Source organism: Odocoileus virginianus, chromosome 2 (genome assembly GCF_023699985.2).
Source record: "Odocoileus virginianus isolate 20LAN1187 ecotype Illinois chromosome 2, Ovbor_1.2, whole genome shotgun sequence".
Lineage (NCBI taxonomy): Eukaryota > Metazoa > Chordata > Mammalia > Artiodactyla > Cervidae > Odocoileus > Odocoileus virginianus.
The window spans coordinates 95,915,647-95,935,090 of NC_069675.1; the positions used below are offsets into that span (position 1 = coordinate 95,915,647).

Genomic DNA, 19,444 nt, shown 5'->3' on the forward strand with positions numbered 1-19,444 from the left:
TCTTGGACTGATGCCCAACTCTGCCCTCTTAATTGCATGCCATGCCTCCCGCTTACAGTCCCTTGGGAGCGGCCTCCGGGAAATTATCTTCTGGGTGTGGACCCTGGCCTTGGCTGCCCCCAGCTCCGTCTCATGGCGGTACTGCCCCTCGGAAATGAATCTGAGCCAGCATTCTTCCTGAGTTACCTCATTGCCGTGGTCATGGATATCCCAGGACGAAGTCTTCCCTTTCACCAGGGCCGGGAAGTGCTGCAAACACTCCCTCCTCCCCCGGAAGCCTTGCAGCTGTGCACCCAAGGAGCCTGCAGTTCTGTGTCTGCACCTGTTCTTGTCTAACTCAGTGTTGCCCCAACTATTTTTTTAAAAGGCATCCCTAATAATGTGCAGTGGCATCATAGTACTTTAATGTACGTAATTCAGAAGAGGTGGATCTCAAGCATGCATTGGCAGCATATGGTTCCACTTAGAGCCATGAACTGCCACCACCCTTAAGCTGCAGGTGTGAAAGGGGCAGGAGTTTCCTCTCTGGATTCTATTCAGCAGCAGCCGTGGCTGCCCTGCTGATGGGATGTGCTGGTCCCTGGCTGGTTTGGGCTCTCAGCTCCTTCCCGGTTAGGAGGGCCTTGCTCCAGGGGCCCCTTCCTGTGTCCAGCTGTCCCCAGATGCTCCCTGCCGGCCTCGTCCTCCTCTCCTGAACGCCACGCCCCCTCCTGCGCCCCCCACAGGTGGATGACGCAGGACAGTACCAGTGCCTGGCAGAGAACGAGCTGGGCGCTGTGGAGAAAGTGGTGGTCCTTGCGCTGCAGAGTAAGTCTCGGGCCCGCCTTTCTTGGGCCCTGGGTGGGGGGCACCAGGTGACAGGGGTCCTCCGGGGGCAGCTGTGCTGAGGCTGTGGCTGTCTGATGGGACAGGAGGGCCATTCTGAATATTTACTCAGAACACACAGTTGAAGTTCCATGAATTGTCTCCGCGACGTGGGATGGGAATCAGAGGCTGGTGAGTCCTAGGGGAACCTGTTTATGCAGAACTCAAGGGACTTCCCTGGTGGTCCGCTAGTTAAGTCACCATGCTTCCAATGCAGGTGGTATGGGTTTGATCCCTGGCTGGGCAACAAAGATCCCACATGCTACATGGCACAGCCAAATGAGTAAATAAATAAAGTTAAAAAAAAAAGAACTCAAAACTGTCACCAAGGTGATCATGACAGCTCCTAAATTTGCCAAGCAGCTTATAACTAACAAAGCACCATGTGAGCCTCAAAATAACCTTATGAAACAGTCTGAATAGAAATTTTTTAAAGTTTTTATTGGAATATAGTTGATTTATTAATATAATGTGTTAGTTTCTGCTGTACAGTAAAGTGAAACAGTCATGCATACACATATATCCACCCTTTTTTAAGATTCTTTTCCCATATAGGTCATCCCACATAGAGTATGGAGCACCTTTTGCTATGCAATAGGTCCTTGTTAGTTATCTATTTTATATACAGTAGTGTGTGTATATGTCAATCCCCATCTCTTAGTTTACCGCTCCCCCCAGCTCTGAAAGGAAATAATGCCATTTGCAGCAACATGAACAGGCCTAGAGCTTGTCATAATGAATTAAGTAAATTAGAGAAAGACAAATACCATATGGTATTGCTTATATGTGGAGTCAGAAAAATATGGTACAAATGAACTTACTTACAAAACAGAAATAAACAGGGATTTTTAATGATACTCTGTGTTGATTAACAGTCAAGGAGAAGGGTACATGTTGCAAGAGGACACCTCGTGAAATTTCATCACATGATCCAAAAACAGCGGTGTCAGCTCCCAGACCCTCCCCACATCACGCCGCCTTCCGGTCACTACCCCCTTCCCAAGAGAATCACCGTCCAGGGCTTCGCCTTTTAAAAAAATGTAGCTTTATTGACACACAATTTATATACCATAAAATCCACCCATTCATATTAAGAGCGCCCCACCCTTAAAAAAGAAGGAAACTCTGTCACATGCTATGGCACGGATGGACCTGGAGGACATTACGTTAAATGAAATAATCCAGTCACAAAGAGACAGATACTATAAACTTCTAACTGTATGAGGTCCCTAGAGTAATCAGATTCATAGAAATGGGAAGTTAAGACGGTGGGGGCCAAGGGCTGGGTGCGAGGCATGTGGATTTAGTGTTTAATGGATACAGAGTTTCAGTTTGGCAAAATGAAGAAGTTCTGCGGGTGAATGGTGGTGACAGTTGCATGAAACGCAAATACACTCAACACGACAACGGTGTCCTTAAAAACGAGTACGATGGTAAATTTTATGTTATATGGTTTTTACACAATTTTTTCCTGTCCTCACTGCGTGGCATGTGGGATCCTGGCTCCCTGAGCAGGGATCGAACCCATGCCCCCTACACTGGAAGCATGGAGTCTTAACCACTGGACCTCCAGGGAAGTTCCCACAGGTTTTCAAGTGACAAAATTCACACACGAGAGCGGAATTGCCGTACTGGCTGCGGGAGGCTACGCGTGGCTCCCAAAGATGCGGCCACATCCTAGTCTCCAGGACTTGTGATTTCTATTTTTTTAATTTACTTTTTACTTTATATTGGAATACAGTTGATTGATAGTGTTGTGTTCATCTGAGATGTAGAGCAAAGTGATGCAGTTATACACATATGTGTACCTCTTCTTTGTCGGATCCTTTTCCCATATAATATTATCTTACTTGGAAAAAGAATCTTTGCAGATGCAATTGAGTTAAGGATCTTGAGATAAAGAGGTTGTCTTGGATTGTCTTGCTGAGCTCTGAATGCTAGCAAGTGTTCTTTAAGAGAGAAGCAGAGGGGCGTTAGAAGGAGACACACACACAGAGACGCGGGAAGCAAGAGGGGGGAATCAGCTGTTAGGGTGTAGGTAGACAATGCAGTGATTCGGCCACGGGAGTTGAGCTGCAGATTGCTAGAAGCCCCCCGACAGCTGTAAGAGGCGAGGAGCGGCTCCTCCCCCGGAGCCCTGGAAGCACAGCGCTTTGACTTTAGCCCCGAGAAACGATTGACCTGGGACTTCTGGCCTCCAGAACTGTGTGAGAACAAATTTTTGCTGCTTTAAACCATCAAGTCTGTGGCCATTTGTTTCAGCAGCCACAGGAAACGAATACGCTGGCAAACGGTTTCTGCGGTGATGACACGCGTCCCCCCTGCAGGGCGAGAGTCTGGCTGGGCCTCACCTGCACTGGGCATCTTCCATCCTTTTCATTCTAGCCGTTCTGGGGGGTCCGTAGTAGTGAGGAGACAGGAATGATTATCTTCAGAGGCGAAACCTGAGGATCAGGGCGTGACTCAGTGACAAGCACTCACCTGTGGGTAACAGAGTCCACGTCTGCCAGGTACCCAGGTGTCAAGCAGAGGCACTTCTAGCAGACGTCAGGGCTTCACTGGAAACAAGCTAAATGTCCACTAATAGGGACCCAGTTCAGCAAATTGTAACCTGCCCAAACAGTGGAACACCAAGTGGTCACTAAAGATGAATATTGAATGCCATGAAAGGTCCTTGTGACCTATTATAGAATTAAGGAAGAAGAAAGAGAAAGGGCGATCTGATCACATTCCCATAAGGAAACACTGTCAAGAAGGAAACACTCTGAAACGAGTATTGGGGTGGGAGGATCCTTTGCCTCTGGGTTTTCTAGTCTGTCTGAATGAATACCGGTCACTTGAATACAGGCACACCCGTTTTATTGTGCTCCTCTTTATTGCACTTTGAAAATACTGCACTTTTTTACAAACTGAAGGCTTGTGGCAGCCCTACGTCTAGCAAGTCTGCTGGCACCATTTTCCCAACAGCATTGGCTCACTTAGGATCTCTGTGTCATATTTTGATAACTCTCGAACTAATTCAAACCCTCCCACCAAAAAGATTGTGACTCACTGAAGACTCAGATGATGGTCAGCATTTTTAGTCATCAATTATTTTGAAATTAAGATATATAGATTGTACGCTTTGGCATAATGCTATTGCGCACTTAATAGACTACAGTATATAGTGTAAACGTACTTTTTTTTCCCTTCTCCTTATTTTTTTTTGTCCGCACCACATGGCATGTGGGATCTTAAATTCTCTGACCAGGGATCAAAGCCATGCACCCTGCAGTGGAAGTGCGGAGTCTGAACTGCTGAGCTGCCAGGAAATTCCCTAAACATACTTTCTGTACGCACTAGGAAACCAAAAAGTTCACGTGATTTGTTTTATTGTCATCCTGGCTTTGTTGCGGTGGTCTAGAACTGAACCTTCAGTATCTGCGCACTCAGGCTGTGTGCAAACACAACTGAAGTGTTCCTGAAAGCTGTCCTGGGCCTCCTGCAGGTGCCCCGGTGTTCCAGGTGAAGCCCCAGGACGTGACAGTGAGATCCGGGGATTCCGTGGCCCTGCGGTGCCAGGCCTCCGGAGAGCCAGTGCCCACGGTGGAGTGGTTGCGAGCGGGCCAGCCCGTGCGGGCCAGCCGGCGGCTCCAGACCCTGACAGACGGGAGCCTGTGGCTGGAGCGAGTGGAGGCCAGAGATGCAGGCCCGTATGAGTGCGTTGCTCACAACCTCCTGGGCTCTGCCACGGCTCGGGCGTTCCTGGCCGTGAGAGGTATGGGGCGCCCCTGCCCAGATCTTCATGGATGGGGGTGGGATCCTCTGCCCGACGGGGATCTGTGTGTTGCTTGGGGGGCTCCTGACTCAGTGTCCTGTCAACTCCCTGACTCCTCTTTGCTTGGAGTCACAGACTTAGAATGAACCAGCCCAGAGGGCCTTAAGAGGTCATCTTGTCTACCTTGCCGTTTACACCTGGGGAAACTGAGGCTCTGAAATGCTGAGTGCTTGCCGCTCCTCTTGGATCCTGGCCCTTCCAGCTTAGCTGGTACAGACTGGTGTCCTTCGTTTGGACACAAAGGACTGAGCGTGTGCATGCTCAGTCGCTTCAGTTGTATCTTGCGATCCTACAGACTGTAGCCCGCCAGGCTCCTCTGTCCATGGGGATTCTCCAGGCAAGAATACTGAAGTGAGCTGCCATGCCCTCCCCCGGGGGATTCTTCCTGACCCGGTGATCAAACCTGCATCTGCCTGCATCTCCTGCATTGCCAGGCGGGTTCTTTACCCATTGAGCCACCTGGGAAGCCCCTTTGGGCACGCACAATCCTATAATGTGAAGGAGTGAAGCAAGGGTGTCCACAGTACCCACCTTGGGGGTTGTGGTGAAGTCTGTGAATTGGTGTTGCCCTGAGCTCTGCCCGGCCATGGTAGGTGGTCAGTAATGGATGCTGCCTCCTGGTGATGCTAAACCCTGACATCTCAGGTCTCCTCAAGTCAGCTTCCTTTTCCTTTGGGTCAGATCAAACTTTAAAATTTGGTAAAGGACTATGCTGAGAAACTGCACTAAAATGACTGAGATTGCATAAAGGAAAGTCACAAAATATATTCTTTCTGTGCATCTGTAGGAGACACTCCATATTTGTGGCTCTGTGACTCTGTCCCTGTCCATGGCAGACATCACTAATCTATCACCACCCACGACATCAGATCCCTTCTCCACAGAGCATTTCTCCATGCAGCATCTCTGCACTGACTTGGATTGGGAATCGACACTTGGCCACTTTAAAACCCACTTGAAACCCACTGCCAACCAACAGTGGGACCCTTTCTGGCCTTTTTGGTTTCCTCATCTCCTGCAGGCAGGGACAGAACATGGACACATGCAGTTCTGAAAACCCAGTGGTTCTCAGACTCCCGGCCACAGATGCTGTCTCTAGAGCAACTGTAGGTCTGAGCAGACCTTCCCTTTATTTCAGTTCTTACCCTGTCCTGTCGAAAAGCTCCCACCCCAAACCACAGAGCTCTTCACAGAGCTCTTCACATGGCCTCTGGGTTAGTTTCCTGTGGCTGCCATAACAAAATAGCTCAAACCAGGTGGCCTGAAGCAACAGAAATGTATAATCTTGCAGGAGGGTAGAAATCTAAGATCAAGGTGTCAACACAGTTGGTTACTTCCAAAACCTGTAATAGAGAATCTATCCAGCCGTCTCCTCTAGCTTCTGGTGGTTTGCTGGCAGTCTTTATTTTGATGTTTATTTTTTGGCCACACCATATGGCATGCAGTATCTTATTCCTTGACCAGGGATCAAACCCAAGGCCCCCACAAAGGAAGTGCAGAGTTTGATCCACCGGACCACCAGGGAAGACCCTGGTGACAGTCGTTAGACCTCCTTGGTTGTAGAAACATCACTTTGGTCTCTGCCTCCATGACCATGTGGCATTCCTCCTGTGCTCATGTCTTTCCCCTTTATATACGAACCCCAGTCATATCAGATTAGGGCCCACTTTCCTGACCTCATGTTAACTTGGTTACCTCTGTACAGACCTTATCTTCAAATAAGACCACACGCTCAGGTACTGAGGATTAGGGCTTCAACACATCCTTTTAGGAGGACACAGTTCAATCCCTAACAGCTTCCTTACTTTTTTAATGGAAACAACTAATTTTTATTATTATATTAACTCGTATATGTTAACCATAGAAGGGCCAGAAAATTTTTTAAAATCCATGAAGATAAAAATAGTGATCAATTATCTCTGATCATTCAGTTATCAGGAATAGCTCAGGTAATATTTGGGGGTGTATATTTATACCCTTTTCTCTGAATGTAAAGAGATATATATATTTTTTCTTTTTACAAATGAGTACAAATGTACAAGTTGTGTTTACAACCAGCCATCTTTCTTACTCTATTACGGAAAATATTCCATGACAGTAAGCCTAGTCCACACCTTCTGTGATGGTTTCATATCATTTCATAGGGACATTTTTATTTTTAATAGAAAAAAATTTTTTTGGCTGCACCACAAGGCAGTGAGATCTTCCTTTATTAGCGATTGAACCCATGCTGCCTGAGTTGGGGGTGCTGAGTCTTAACCACAAGACCACCAGGGAAGTCCCATTTTTAAAATATAATCGCTGTTGGCTTCGTTAAACAAGCAACAGGTTTTTCTTTTCCAGTTTCCCCTCTGACAACCATCATGTAGCGCACATCTTTGTGTACTGGCCTGAATATTTCTCTAGGATACATTCCTTCAAGGGAACATTGCTAGGTAAAAGATGTCCAAAGGCTTTGAGGCTCCCTACCCCTCTCCCTCCTTTCCCATCAGTCTGGGGGAGCACCCTGGCTCATGGGGGACAAGAAGCTGCCGAGTCACCCCACATCTGAGAAAGCTGACAGTGGCTTGTCATCCCTGGCCTCCAGTCTCTGTCCCCTTCTGCAGCTGCCAGGGTCATACTGCTGCCTTTTTACCTGCTGCTCCCAATTCCTTCCTTGCCCCCTTATTACAAGGCCAGGGTTAGGTTCACGGCCTTTCCCTATTCCCCCGATAAACCCGAGCTGCGGATATTGACAGGAGACATCCCAGATGGGCATCAAATCTCATCAAACCCCAGCAGGCAATGGCACTGCTTCCTGGAGTCCAAAATCAACCAGCCCCCTGATTTACCCACTTAGGATCTTGGCAGTTGAGTGTTTTATGTTAGTTTTTCGACAGATCATTGGCAATTTCTTGTTAATTTCCCCAGAGGGTTGGTGAGCAGAGAGTCAGGCTAGCTTCTGTTCTCTTGCCCCCTGGAATGCCATCTGTCCAGACGAGACAGCTGGCCCATTAGGCAGAGGAAGCACCCCCCTGTGCCCGTATCGTCCATTTGATTAGTGCTCAAGAGCGTCTGCTAGCAGACTGCCTGGCGGCTGCTAGAAACCCAGCCCATCCCAGCGGGGCCAGCAGCAGGGTGGCTGGAGCCAGCACTACACTGATGGAATGGGAGGTGTTCAGGTGGCGGCATTTAGTTCCTGGCTTGGTGCCCTGCCTCTCCACCCTGGCTCCTCCAGTGTACCAGTCCACCACCCCCCATCACCTGGCATTTCAGAACCCAACAGGTATCTGGCACATCTGCGGTCCCACCTCCTCATTTTATAGAGGAGCCAACTCCAGGGTGGCATGAGGGCCTAACTTGCCCAGCTTTTCAAGAAGGTGTGAGAATGAAAAGCTGGCACCACCTCTTCAGGGGCTTCCTCTTAAATGCCCCCTGTCTCTCTCAAAGCCAGAATTGTCTAGGTGTTAAATTCATCACCCATGAGCTGTGTGTCCTTGAGCAAGTTCCTGCCTCTCTCTGAGCCTCAGTTTACTCCAGGAAAATGGACAACAGCGCCCACATAGCCTTGAGGGCACAGAGGTGGATAGTGTCCTTCTTGTTCTCTTCCTTCCTCACAGGGGAGCCCCGGGGGAGCCGAGGCAGCATGATCGGGGTGATCAACGGCCAGAAATTTGGCGCAGCCATCCTCAACACCAGCGTGCAACAGGAGGCACGTTCCGGGGTCACCACCATCCGCAGCAGCATCAGCCACATCCCCGCGAGTGTGGGTGAGTGGGGGCCAGAGGATGCTCTGACTCCAACTGAATCCAAACCAAAGTGGGTGGAGGTGCGGACCACTTCCTCCCCACCCCGCAGCCCCAAGCCAAACAAAACAACTGCATTTAAAATCAGCCCCAGGGGGACTTGTCCGGTGGCCCAGTGGCTAAGACCCCATGCCCCCAATGCAGGGGGCCGGAGTTCAATCCCTGGTCAGGGAACTAGATCCTGGATGCTGCAACTAAGACCTAGTGCAGCCAGATATATTTTTTTAAAAAATCAGCCTGAGAGAGTGTGACATGACCAGGTTTATATGAATGCAAGGGCAGATCGTGACTTTTTGCCACCACTGATTGCTGTGGGAGGTTTTCTCCACTGTTAAGGCAAGAGCTTCTAGGGAAGCCAAGGGAAGTCATCAGTAAGGAGTAAGGAATTCAGGATGGAGGGGACAGACATGGGGAAAGTGGAGAATAAAATTATCTAGAAGGCCTGGAGAATCAAGAAATGTCAACTCTCAAACAGATTCATAAAATAGTGTGTTCTAAGCAAATGGGCTTCCCAGGTGATTCTGGTGCGAAGACCCCACCTTCCAATGCAGGAGGCGTAAGAGATGCAGGTTCAATGGGTCAGGAAGATCCCCTGGACGAGGGCATGGCAACCCACTCCAGTATTCTTGCCCAGGAAACCCCACAGACAGGGGCGGCTGGCGGGTTACAGTCCATAGGGTCACAAAGAGTGGGACACGACCAAAGCAGCTTAGCAGGCACGCACGCAGATGGAATGTTCTGGAGAGACATTATAAACGCTGCTGTAACAGACCCTACCATCTCACCCAGCCCAGGGGCTCCTACATCCCCTCATGGGGGTCCAGAGGAGGGAGAGGGTTGTGCTGAAAGGGGTTTTGCTACGAGCAGCCCCTCCAGCACTGCCCTTGACCACAGACTGTGTCAGCCCTGGCTGGGGGGTATGGGGTGGGGCTGCAGGGGGTCACTCCAGGCTGCTGTCAGTAGACAGCAAGTGAGACGCTGCCCAGATGCGGCTGCTTTTCTTCCAGCTGCAGGAGCAGGAGCCATGGAGAAGCCTCTGGCCCCAGGCCAGGCACTCAGGCTCTGTTTAGCAGAAGCAGAGACACAGAGGCCAGGAAGATTCTGCTCCCAGGCACGGGGGCCCGGCTGGCTCCTGTGAACATCAGCCCTCTCGCGCCTCTTCTGAGCCAGCAGTTTGGCCAAGAAGCTGGACCATCCCTGGCCCCAAGCCAGCAGGGATCCCCCTCCCCCCAGTCCCAGATCCCACCTGCCCCAAGCAGAGGCTGAGCTTCATGGGAGATCTGAGAATCCCTGTCCAGGACATTTTTTTTGGTGGTGGTGGTGGCGGGGTTGCTCCTTTTTCCAAGTCAGTGGTTCTGTGTCTCCCAGGCTGTTATGGAAGGTGTCTACAAGTTAGGAGACTTGGTTAATTTTCACCTTGGTCCAGCATGTATACAGTGATGGTCTGTACATTTCTGGGCTCTGTGGTGACCCAGTAGCCCTCAGTATTTATTGAACTCAGTTGAATACTAAATGGACTCCTCTGCATAAATATATTTTGCTAATTTTCACAACTAGTCCATTGGATTAGTGGATATTGTCTTCACCACTTCCCAGGTTCTGGCCCAGGTAATCATGAGGCTGGGCCTGGGCGGTGGGGGGAAAGGGACCGATCTCTCTTATTGGGGCAATAGGGAGCCACAGAGGGACCTTGAGCAGGAGAGCCTCTGCCCTTAGGATCCAGCCTCTGTGTCCACCCATCCAGGGCCTCTGATGCGGGTGCTCGTAGTCACCATCGCCCCCATCTACTGGGCCCTGGCCGGAGAGAGTGGAGACGCCCTGAACGGCCACTCCCTGACGGGTGGCAGCTTCCAGCAGGAGTCGCATGTGGAGTTTGCCACAGGTAAGCGTGGGGCTGGGGGGGAGGTGGTCTCCCCCGAGGTGGGCCAGGTGGGGCTGAGGTCTGAGCCCTGGGCCTCTCCCCTTTGGTGACTCCAGCCTTGGGGGGTGGGGTGGGTTGCAGGGGAGCTGCTCACAATGACCCAGGTGGCCCGGGGCCTGGATCCCAATGGCCTCCTGCTCCTCGACATGGTGGTCAATGGCAACATCCCTGAGAGCCTAGCGGACGCAGATCTGCAAGTGCAGGTGGGGGGTGGGGGGGTGGCGAGCCCTGGGGTGTGCAGGTGGGGTGGGTGAGAGAGAGTGGGAGGTCCTGCCCCAATGCCCCCCACCCCCGCCACTGTTGCCCCAAGCAGCTGAGGCCCTTTCTTTCCTGGCCTCCCAGCAGGGTCTGGGCCTGGCCTGGCCTGACTTAGAGGAGGACCAGCCCCCAGTGGGAGGATGCTCTGGGTCCAGCTTCCCCGACAGCCCGAGGGAGCCCAGCTGGTTGGAAGCAGAGCTGAAAGGCCCACCAAGCCCACATCCCCAGTCAAGGACAGGGTCCCTCGCCCCTTGGAAGTTGGTACCCTGATGTCCTTGTTCCCCCACCCCCCACCCTGCCCAGGACTTCCAGGAGCGGTACGTGCAGACGGGGCCCGGCCGGCTCTTCGTGGGCTCCACGCAGAGCTTCCTGCAGGACAGCCTCCGCTCGTTCCTACGCTGCAACAACAGCATCCGGTACAGCGCGGCCCAGGGCCCCCAGCCCCAGCTGGTGCAGCACCTGCGGGCCTCCGCTATCAGCTCGGCCTTCAACCCCAAGGCCGAGGCCCTGCGCTTCCAACTCGACACGGCCCTGCAAGCTGGTGAGGCCCTGTCCGTCTCCCCAGCTCCCATGGCCCCAGCCAGGGCCCCCAGATGAGGCTGCGCCGTCTCTCACCAGGCACCTTGGGCACTGGGGCCCGCGTGAACTCAGGGCCCATCCCCTTTGCCTTGCAGAAGAGAATGAGGTCGGCTGCCCAGAGGGCTTTGAGCTGGACGCCCAGGGAGAGTTCTGTGTGGGTGAGCACCCTCCCTGCCCCGGCACGGATGAGGGAGGCCTCCTGGCCTAGGAAGGGCGAGCTGGCGGGAGGGCCTGGGAGCACGCACCGCCAGACCTCCCCCCTCCCCGCAGACAGGGACGAGTGCTCCGACCGTCCCCGGCCCTGCTCCCACTCCTGCCACAACGCGCCCGGCCACTTCTCCTGCTCTTGCCCCACTGGATTCGCCCTGGCCAGGGACGGAAGGACCTGCAGAGGTGAGCGGGCCCCCTGGGGAGAGGCTCGCCGGGGATCTGGCCCAGGGGCGCGCAGGGAGATTCCGGGCTTGGACCCCGGGCCAGGGGGCACACCCCTAAAGGGACATGAGCCGAGGGGTTCCAATGCCCTGTTCTCACGGAGACCTTGCTGTTTTGAGGGCCTCAGCGCTGGGAGGCTCAAGTACTTGGGGGTGAGGGGGCTCCTCAAAGATATACACGTGCTCACAGCATGCACACCCCGAGAAGCCTCGGTGGGCATTTCTGGTCAACTGGAAGTGAGCTGACACCCGCCTGTCCCCTCCTGTTCTACTTGCCCCCTTATCAAAGCTGCTGGACGACAAACCTGACCGTGAGCTGCAGTCTAGACACTGATGCCCTGCCTGTGCCTTCCATCCCACCAGTGGGGCCTGGCATTGCTGGGTGTCTTCGGGGCATCCAAAGGGTGCTGTCTGCAGCCTCACTTCAGATGCCACAGGCCAAGGCCCAGGGCCCCTTGGGGTGGCCTGTGTGCTCCTGGGAGTGTTGAGACGATGGCCAGCGCTAGCAGGAGGGCCGGGGACCTTCGTGCCAGGGGCGTCTGGGCCTGGGGACAAAGCCTGTGTGGGTGGGTGGGCTGGGCCTGGGGACAAGTGTTCATGCGCCCCGCTCCCCCGCCCCCAGATGTGGACGAGTGTGCGTGGGAGGCCGACCTTTGCCAAGAGGATCAGCACTGTGTGAACCTGCTGGGGTCCTACCACTGCCTGCCCGACTGCAGGCCTGGCTTCCGGGTGGCCGCCGATGGAGCCAGTTGTGAAGGTGATCAGAGCAGGGGGCTGAACCGTCCTGCTCCTGGGAGCCCAGTGGTGGCCAGGGTGCAGCAGAGGGCCTGTCGTGTGTCTCTGGGACGCTGGGCCTTCAGGGAAGCTGGAAGTCTTCTTGGCAGAAGGAGCCCAGAGAGGCCAGGGAGGAGGCCTGAGCTGGGCACAGGAGGTCCAAGTACCCTTGGCAAGCGCCCTTCTCCTTTGTGGGCCCCAAGTTTGTCATCTGTCTGCCTGATGAAGGGGGGCCAGGTCAGGGATGGCAAACACAGGCTACTTCTGCTACCATCTCCCCTGACGGGAGATGCTGGACCATGCTGGGCGTGGTGCAGCCTCAGCATCCTTCTTGACACAGCTTCTCCAGCCACAGTGACTACTGCAGCTGCCCTTCGAAATGAAACCTAGGTGCCAGCCCTGGATACGTGACTTCTAGGGTCCTTCCGTCCTAGCATTCTAGGCTTTCATGACGGTGGGTCCTTGGGCTTCCCTAGTGGTGAAAGCATCTGCCTGCAATGCTGCAGACCCAGGTTCAATCCCTGGGTCAGGAAGATCCCCTGGAGAAGGAAATGGCAACCCACTCCAGTACTCTTGCCTGGAAAATCCCATGGATGGAGGAGCCTGGTGGGCTACAGTCTGTGGGGTCGCAAAGAGTCAGACACGACTGAGCGACTTCACTATCTTTCTTTCTTTCTTTCTGGTTCCTCTGAGAGAGGCCATCAGTGAGTGGGGAGAGCGTGGTCAATTTGGACCCAGAAGAGGCAGTCACTCCATTTCGGTGACTGTCTGTAGGACTCCCCTGCCTCCTGTCTTCTTCCTGCCCTCCCTTCCTTCTTTCTCACCGAATTTTGAGCTCTGCCCATTCACCAGGGTCCTAAACCCTTCACATGCATGAGCCAGTTTTCTCCCCGTGACTCCATGAAAGAGTCCTGTCGTGACCCCTTTTTACAGATGAGGAAACTGAGGCTCGGGGTGGGGAAGTTCCTGACTCAAGGATCCAGAGACATGGCAGATTTCAGTCCAAACCTGGGGCTTTGCCTCCAAAAGCATTAAGCAACTCAGTCGTGTCTGACTCTTTGTGACCCCCATGGACTGTAGCCGGCCCGCCAGGCAATGGGATTTCCCAGGCAAGAGTACTGGAGTAGGTTGCCATCCTTTCTCCAGGGCATCTTCCCCATCCAGGGATGCAACCTTGGTCTCCTGCATTGGAGGCAGATTCTTCACTGTCGGAGTCACCAGAGAAGCCCCGTGCCTCCAGAGTCCACCTTTTAAGCCCCTTCCTTCCTTTGAACCCAGACCCTTCTTACCCTCCAAAGCTGGTATAATTAAAAGTAGTGGTTGCAAAGGCTGGCATTCCACCTACTGGCACTGAAGTTGAAGAAGGAGACAGGGATGAGGCCCAGATGCTGAGAGGCGTGATGTGTCCTGGGGGAGGGGCTCTGGGCTCAGCAACCCCCCCCCCCCCCCAACCCCACCCACCCTTGCTCCTGCCTTTCCAGATGTGGACGAGTGTCTGGAGCAGACGGACAAGTGTCACTACAACCAGATTTGTGAGAACATCCCAGGCGGACACCGCTGTGGCTGCCCCAGGGGCTACCGGGTCCAGGGCCCTGGCCTGCCCTGTCTAGGTACCGGGAGAACTATCCCCTCGCTGGGACCCTGGTCAGCACCCCCAGCTCACGGGCAGGGAGCTGTCTTAACAAGGATGACACTGAGTTCAGTGAACAGAAATAGCTGCCAAGACCAACTGTGCGCCCAGCACGTGCCTGATCTGTGCTTCGCCTGCTGTTTCCCACCCCGTGCCCAGCAAGGTCACCTTCCCTGGGGGCCTAGGAGGGGGAGGAGGGTGGTGAGATGTGGGTGGGTCTCAGAGAAGCTTTGTCAAGAATGAGCCTGGAGGCTGAAGGGAGGAGCATTGAGGGACCTTGGGTCTGGGGCTCAGGGCTGGGGGAGATGGGAACCTCTCGGAGCTGTAGATCCTGGAACGGGATAGGAGGCTGGGGGTGCGGAGAGGGAGGGCTTAGTGGCAGGCTGGTGTGCAGGGGGTGAGGCAGCTGGATTCTGGGAAAGGCTGGAGGGCAAGAGAGATGGCCGGAGCCAGGCAGAGGAGCACAACTCTGAGCCGCCGGGGCACCCGGCCTGGCCCTGCTCCCCCCAGATATCAACGAGTGCCTGCAGCTGCCCGAGCCCTGCGCCTACCAATGCCACAACCTCCAGGGCGGCTTCCGCTGCCTGTGCCCGCCGGGCCAGGCTCTCCTCCGTGACGGCAAGACTTGCACCCCGCTGGAGCGCAGTGGACCAAATGTGACCACCGTCAGCCACCGGGACCTCCTGGTGGCCTGGCTGCGGGCCCGTGCCCCCAAGCCTGGGGGGTCCTACCACGCCTGGGTCTCCCTCCAACCGGGCCCCAGAGCCCTGAGTGTGGGCCGGGCCTGGTGCCCGCCTGGCTTCATCCGGCAGAACGGCGTCTGCATGGGTAAGGTCGAGCCCCGTGGGACACACCCCGCTGTGCTGTCTCAGGCCCCCGGGCTGGGCGTGTGGGCACCACACCCGTGTTCAGAAACCCAGGGTTCACCGGCGAGTGGGCTGGGCAAGGCAGGCAGATGGCTGCCCCCTCACTACATGATTTCTCGGAACCCCGGCTGTGCCAATGGGCAAGGGGCTTCCAAAGTGGGTGGAGCGTTTTCCAAACCATTTGACTTCAGGACTACTTTACCCCTGTGGCTCAGCTGGTAAAGAATCCGCCAGCAATATGGGAGACCTGGGTTCAATCCCTGGGTGGGGAAGATCCCCTGGAGGAGGGAAAGGCTACCCACTCAGTATTCTGGCCTGGAGAATTCCATGGACTATATAGTTCATGGGGTCGCAAAGAGTCAGACACGACTGAGCGCCTTTCACTTTCACATTACCCAGAGGGAGGGCAAATGTTCCCAGGAGCCCACTTGGAGGAACCCTCCTCCAGGTGCGCAGAGGTGAAGCAGTCAGGGAGGGAAGGAGAACCTTCCAGGTTGACCTGGGAAGGTGAGCGCTACAGACTCATGCAGGTAGAGGGCCCTTGTGTGGAGGCAGACTGGCGCTGGGCTGCAGAGAGGTGAAGGGGGAAGATAGCCTGGAAGGCAGGTGTGTTTCAGCATCACTGCCTGGACAGAACCGTCTGTCCTGGGAGCGCTGTCTGCCCCCCACCCCCACCCCATGGCTTGGTGCACGCGGAGCCCTGGGGCCTCTCCCCACCTCCCCATCCAGGGGAGGTTGAAAGTGAAGTGGCTCAGTCCTGTCTGACTCTTTGCAACCCCATGGACTGTAGCCTACCAGGCTCCTCCGTCCATGGGACTTCCCAGGCAAGAATACTGGAGTGGGTTGCCGTTTCCTTCTCTAGGAGATCTTTCCAACCCAGGGATTGAACCCGGGTCTCCCACATTGTAGGCAGACACTTTACCACCTGAGCCCCCAGGGAAGGGGCATGGCAGGGAGAAATCACTGGTGCCTAAGCAGAGGTCTCCCTGGCTTGTCCCAAGCCTGGCAGTAGACAGGCCTGAGGCCAGCTGGGCATCTGTGACTCAGTGTTTCTCTGCCCACACCCCCCACCCCGCCCTGGGGCCAGACCTGGACGAGTGCCGCGTGAGAAACCTGTGCCAACACGCCTGCCAAAACACAGAGGGCAGCTACCAGTGCCTCTGCCCCGCAGGCTACCGCCTCCTCCCCAGTGGGAAGAACTGCCAGGGTGAGCAGGAAGGGGCGTCTCTCACCCAGTCTGCGCTCTCTCCAGCCCCCCCACCCATCTCCTGTGACGGAGGGGCAGGGAGGGGCTATGTGCTGCCCCCTCCAGGTGGCCAGAGCCAGGGTGGGACCCACATTCCCAGCGGGAGCTAAGAAATTGTTGCGGACAGGCTCTGAAAGCAGCTGGGCTGTGTGTCCCTGGACAACTTGCTTCACCTCTCTGTGCCTCAGCCTCCTGGCAAGGTGGGGCTCACACAGCCCCTCCAATAAATGTTTGGATGAGGAGGGTGGGCGCAGAGCCCGTGCTCAGCAAGGCAGCGGCTGCAAGGAGTAGAAGGGAGGTCCTCTAAGCCCCAGGCCAGCACATTTCCCCTGAGGTGCTCTGGAGCCGGTCGGGTCTTGCTGCTGCTTCTCTATGAAGCAGGAACGCCCGTGTCTGCTTGGCTAGTCTCCATCCCTCACTCTCTATCATGGGGGGTCACCGAATGGCCTCTGCAACAGTGGGGCTCCCACGGGGATGGGGGTGCAGAGAAGGATCATTAGCCGTGGCCTCTCGGGTTCCTAGGGCAGTCATCGTCTCCCTCAGCCTCTCCACCCCAGCTCCAGGTTCAGCGGTCCCCGGAGCTCCCACCTGTGGAAACAGGGAGGTGCCAGGGGCCTGCCAGCTGGGCTGTTACAGGGCCAGGCTGGGTGGGGACCGGGCAAGGGGCTGCCCACCTCGCTGTCCTCTGAGGGCATCGCTCTCCCACCTAACCGCTCCCCCCCATGCCTCTCTGGTTCCTGCCTTGGGCTCTTTCCCCTTTGCCCCATGTCTTCACCCTGCTCTCCTCACCCACCTGCCTGCCCAGACATCAACGAGTGTGAGGAGGACGGCATCGAGTGCGGGCCCGGCCAGATGTGCTTCAACACCCGTGGCAGCTACCAGTGTGTGGACACGCCGTGCCCCGCCACCTACCGGCAGGGCTCCAGCCCCGGGTAAGGGCCGGGCTGGCTGGGGATAGGGGGCGGTAGGGGGCGGCTGGTCTGCCAGGAGCTGGGCAGCGGGGCACTCTGGCCCCTGGAGAGCCTGACTCCTCCTCCTCCAGGAAGGCCTTGTCTCGGGCCAGAGGGTCAACCCTGTCAGAATTCCTGGGCGGGGCTCCTGAGCTCAAGGGCAAAATACCATCAAGAAAAGCACTTTTCCTGCAGCCGTTTGGGATGTGAACTTACTTGAACGGTTATCATTTCCTGCACAGCACAGCTTCCGCTAAGCAGGGAGCGCAGGGAGAGGCCAGAGCCGGGAGAGCGCTGGGAGGGAGGGCTGCTGGGGGATGCACACACAGGGACACGTGGGGACACGTGAATCCATGCAGGAACACACGCGCAGGCGCATAAACTCCACCCAGAACCCCACACAAAACCCGAGGACTCAAACACGCACAGCCACACAAACACAAAACACGTTCCTCCAGGCCTCTCACTGTGGCTACAGATACTCATAAAGATGCGCAGACGGGACCTTGGCTGGCAGGAGCTGCAGCTGTCAGCGCAAGGATCTTGGGTGTCCTCCTGCCTGGGACAGCATTAATCAGGAAGCCTAGGCTGGGGGGTGGGGGTGTGTGGAGAGGCGAGAGAGAGTGGGCGCCCTTGGCAAGGTTGAACCCCCTTGGTGGTGGTGATGGTTTAGTCGCTAAGTCGTGTCGGACTCCTTGCGAGCCCATGGACTGTAGCCCGCCAGGCTCCTCTGTCCATGGGTTTCTCCAGGCAAGAATACTGGAGTGTGTTGCCATTTCCTTCTCCAGGGGATCTTTCTTCCCCAGCTAGGGATCAAACCCGGGTCTCCCGCATTACAGGCAGATTCTTTACCAATTGAGCTAGGAGAGAAGCCCCCCTTACCCCGCTGCAAATCCAGAGCCAATTCTGGCGTTCTGGAGTGCCTAGAGGGCTTATCACTGATGGGGGACCTGTTTGGGTGGGAAGGGGCAGGTCTCTGGCTTCTTGAAGCCTCAGTTCGCTGCTCTCTAGAATAGGCTAACAGTGACGCTTGTAAAGGCATGAGGCGCGCGAGGTGGTGGTCGGGCAGCTCACAGCTGAACTGCTGGAATTTGGGGTGGAGTCTGGTTTATGCGGACAGCCGGGACCCGCGGATGGCAACCCGGAGTCGGTCTGTCTGTCTGTCCCACAGGACATGCTTCCGGCGCTGCTCGCAGGACTGCAGTTCGGGCGGCCCCTCCACGCTGCAGTACAAGCTGCTCCCGCTGCCCCTGGGCGTGCGCGCCCTCCACGACGTGGCCCGCCTGGCCGCCTTCTCCGAGGCCGGCGTCCCCTCCAACCGCACGGAGCTCAGCGTGCTGGAGCCCGACCCGCGCAGCCCCTTCGCGCTGCGCCCGCTGCGCGCCGGATACGGCGCCGTCTACACGCGCCGCGCGCTCACCCGCGCCGGCCTCTACCGGCTCACCGTGCACGCCGCGGCGCCGCGCCACCAGAGCGTCTTCGTCCTGCTCATCGCCGTGTCCCCCTACCCCTACTGAGGGCCGCGGGCAGGGGCAGCGACCTCCGGGGATGGGGGCTAGAGAGGACCGGACCCGCCCCCCCCCCCCCCGGCGGTGCCCTGGCCCATGCCACCAGCTGTGGCAAGCGACGTCATCTTCTCCTGTCCCCGTGCGTCAGCGAGACCTTCAGCAAACACGGCCCGGCGAGGCAGCCTTGACCCCAGGACAGCGAGCACCCGAGCTCGCCTAGCTTCCTCCGCCGTGGGGGTGGAGCCCAGCAGACAGGTGACAAACGCTGTCCTTAGGTGGCGAAGACAGCAGGCAGGCTGGGGTGAATGAAGCCTGATGCGGTCTTTCCGCAAGCCTCAGGGGACCCCGGGCCGGGACACAGCGCCCTGAGACACTAAAGGGGAGCGGGGGCAGCAGCCGCTGTCACCGCCCCCACCCCCATACCTGGCATTGTCATCCTGAACCGGGTGTGTGTACGGAAACCATAAAAACGTCTTTGTTTACCAGTTTGGTTTCTTCCTCCGGTTATTTTGCTTTGGTAAGGAGGGGCTTTGGGAGGGAGACCACCACCCTTTAGGTCCTGGTGCTCCAGTCCCAAGGTGAGATGGGGCTACCACGGCCCTCCCCGTGGATGGAGCCCAGGCTCCTTGTGGATAGAGTGGCCCTGGCACCTTTCTGGGCTCAGTTTCCTCAGCCAAAAATATGAAAATATGAGAGTGCCCCCAACCCAGGGCTGTGGGGATAATTAAATGAAGAAGGAAATGTATCACACAGACAGCAGCTATCCCTGGTAGCAAAAAGTAATGCTTAATTTAAAATAATTGCTAATTGTATTT

At 55.8% G+C, this 19,444-nt stretch overlaps 1 protein-coding gene across 1 annotated transcript in view; it reads left to right on the forward strand.

Annotated features, from left to right (window-relative positions):
- HMCN2 (hemicentin 2) overlaps positions 1 to 19,114 on the forward strand; it is a 175,131-nt gene extending 156,017 nt beyond the window's left edge. The window contains exons 85-98 of the mRNA XM_070454654.1: positions 726 to 807; positions 4,352 to 4,621; positions 8,281 to 8,430; positions 10,211 to 10,348; positions 10,469 to 10,590; positions 10,949 to 11,186; positions 11,320 to 11,382; positions 11,495 to 11,617; positions 12,278 to 12,412; positions 13,911 to 14,039; positions 14,570 to 14,887; positions 16,013 to 16,132; positions 16,977 to 17,103; positions 18,293 to 19,114. Of these exons, the coding sequence (XP_070310755.1) occupies positions 726 to 807; positions 4,352 to 4,621; positions 8,281 to 8,430; positions 10,211 to 10,348; positions 10,469 to 10,590; positions 10,949 to 11,186; positions 11,320 to 11,382; positions 11,495 to 11,617; positions 12,278 to 12,412; positions 13,911 to 14,039; positions 14,570 to 14,887; positions 16,013 to 16,132; positions 16,977 to 17,103; positions 18,293 to 18,638 (2,361 nt within the window). The 3' untranslated portion in view covers positions 18,639 to 19,114. The remainder of the gene's footprint in view (positions 1 to 725; positions 808 to 4,351; positions 4,622 to 8,280; positions 8,431 to 10,210; positions 10,349 to 10,468; positions 10,591 to 10,948; positions 11,187 to 11,319; positions 11,383 to 11,494; positions 11,618 to 12,277; positions 12,413 to 13,910; positions 14,040 to 14,569; positions 14,888 to 16,012; positions 16,133 to 16,976; positions 17,104 to 18,292) is intronic.
- The last annotated feature ends 330 nt before the right edge of the window (positions 19,115 to 19,444 follow it).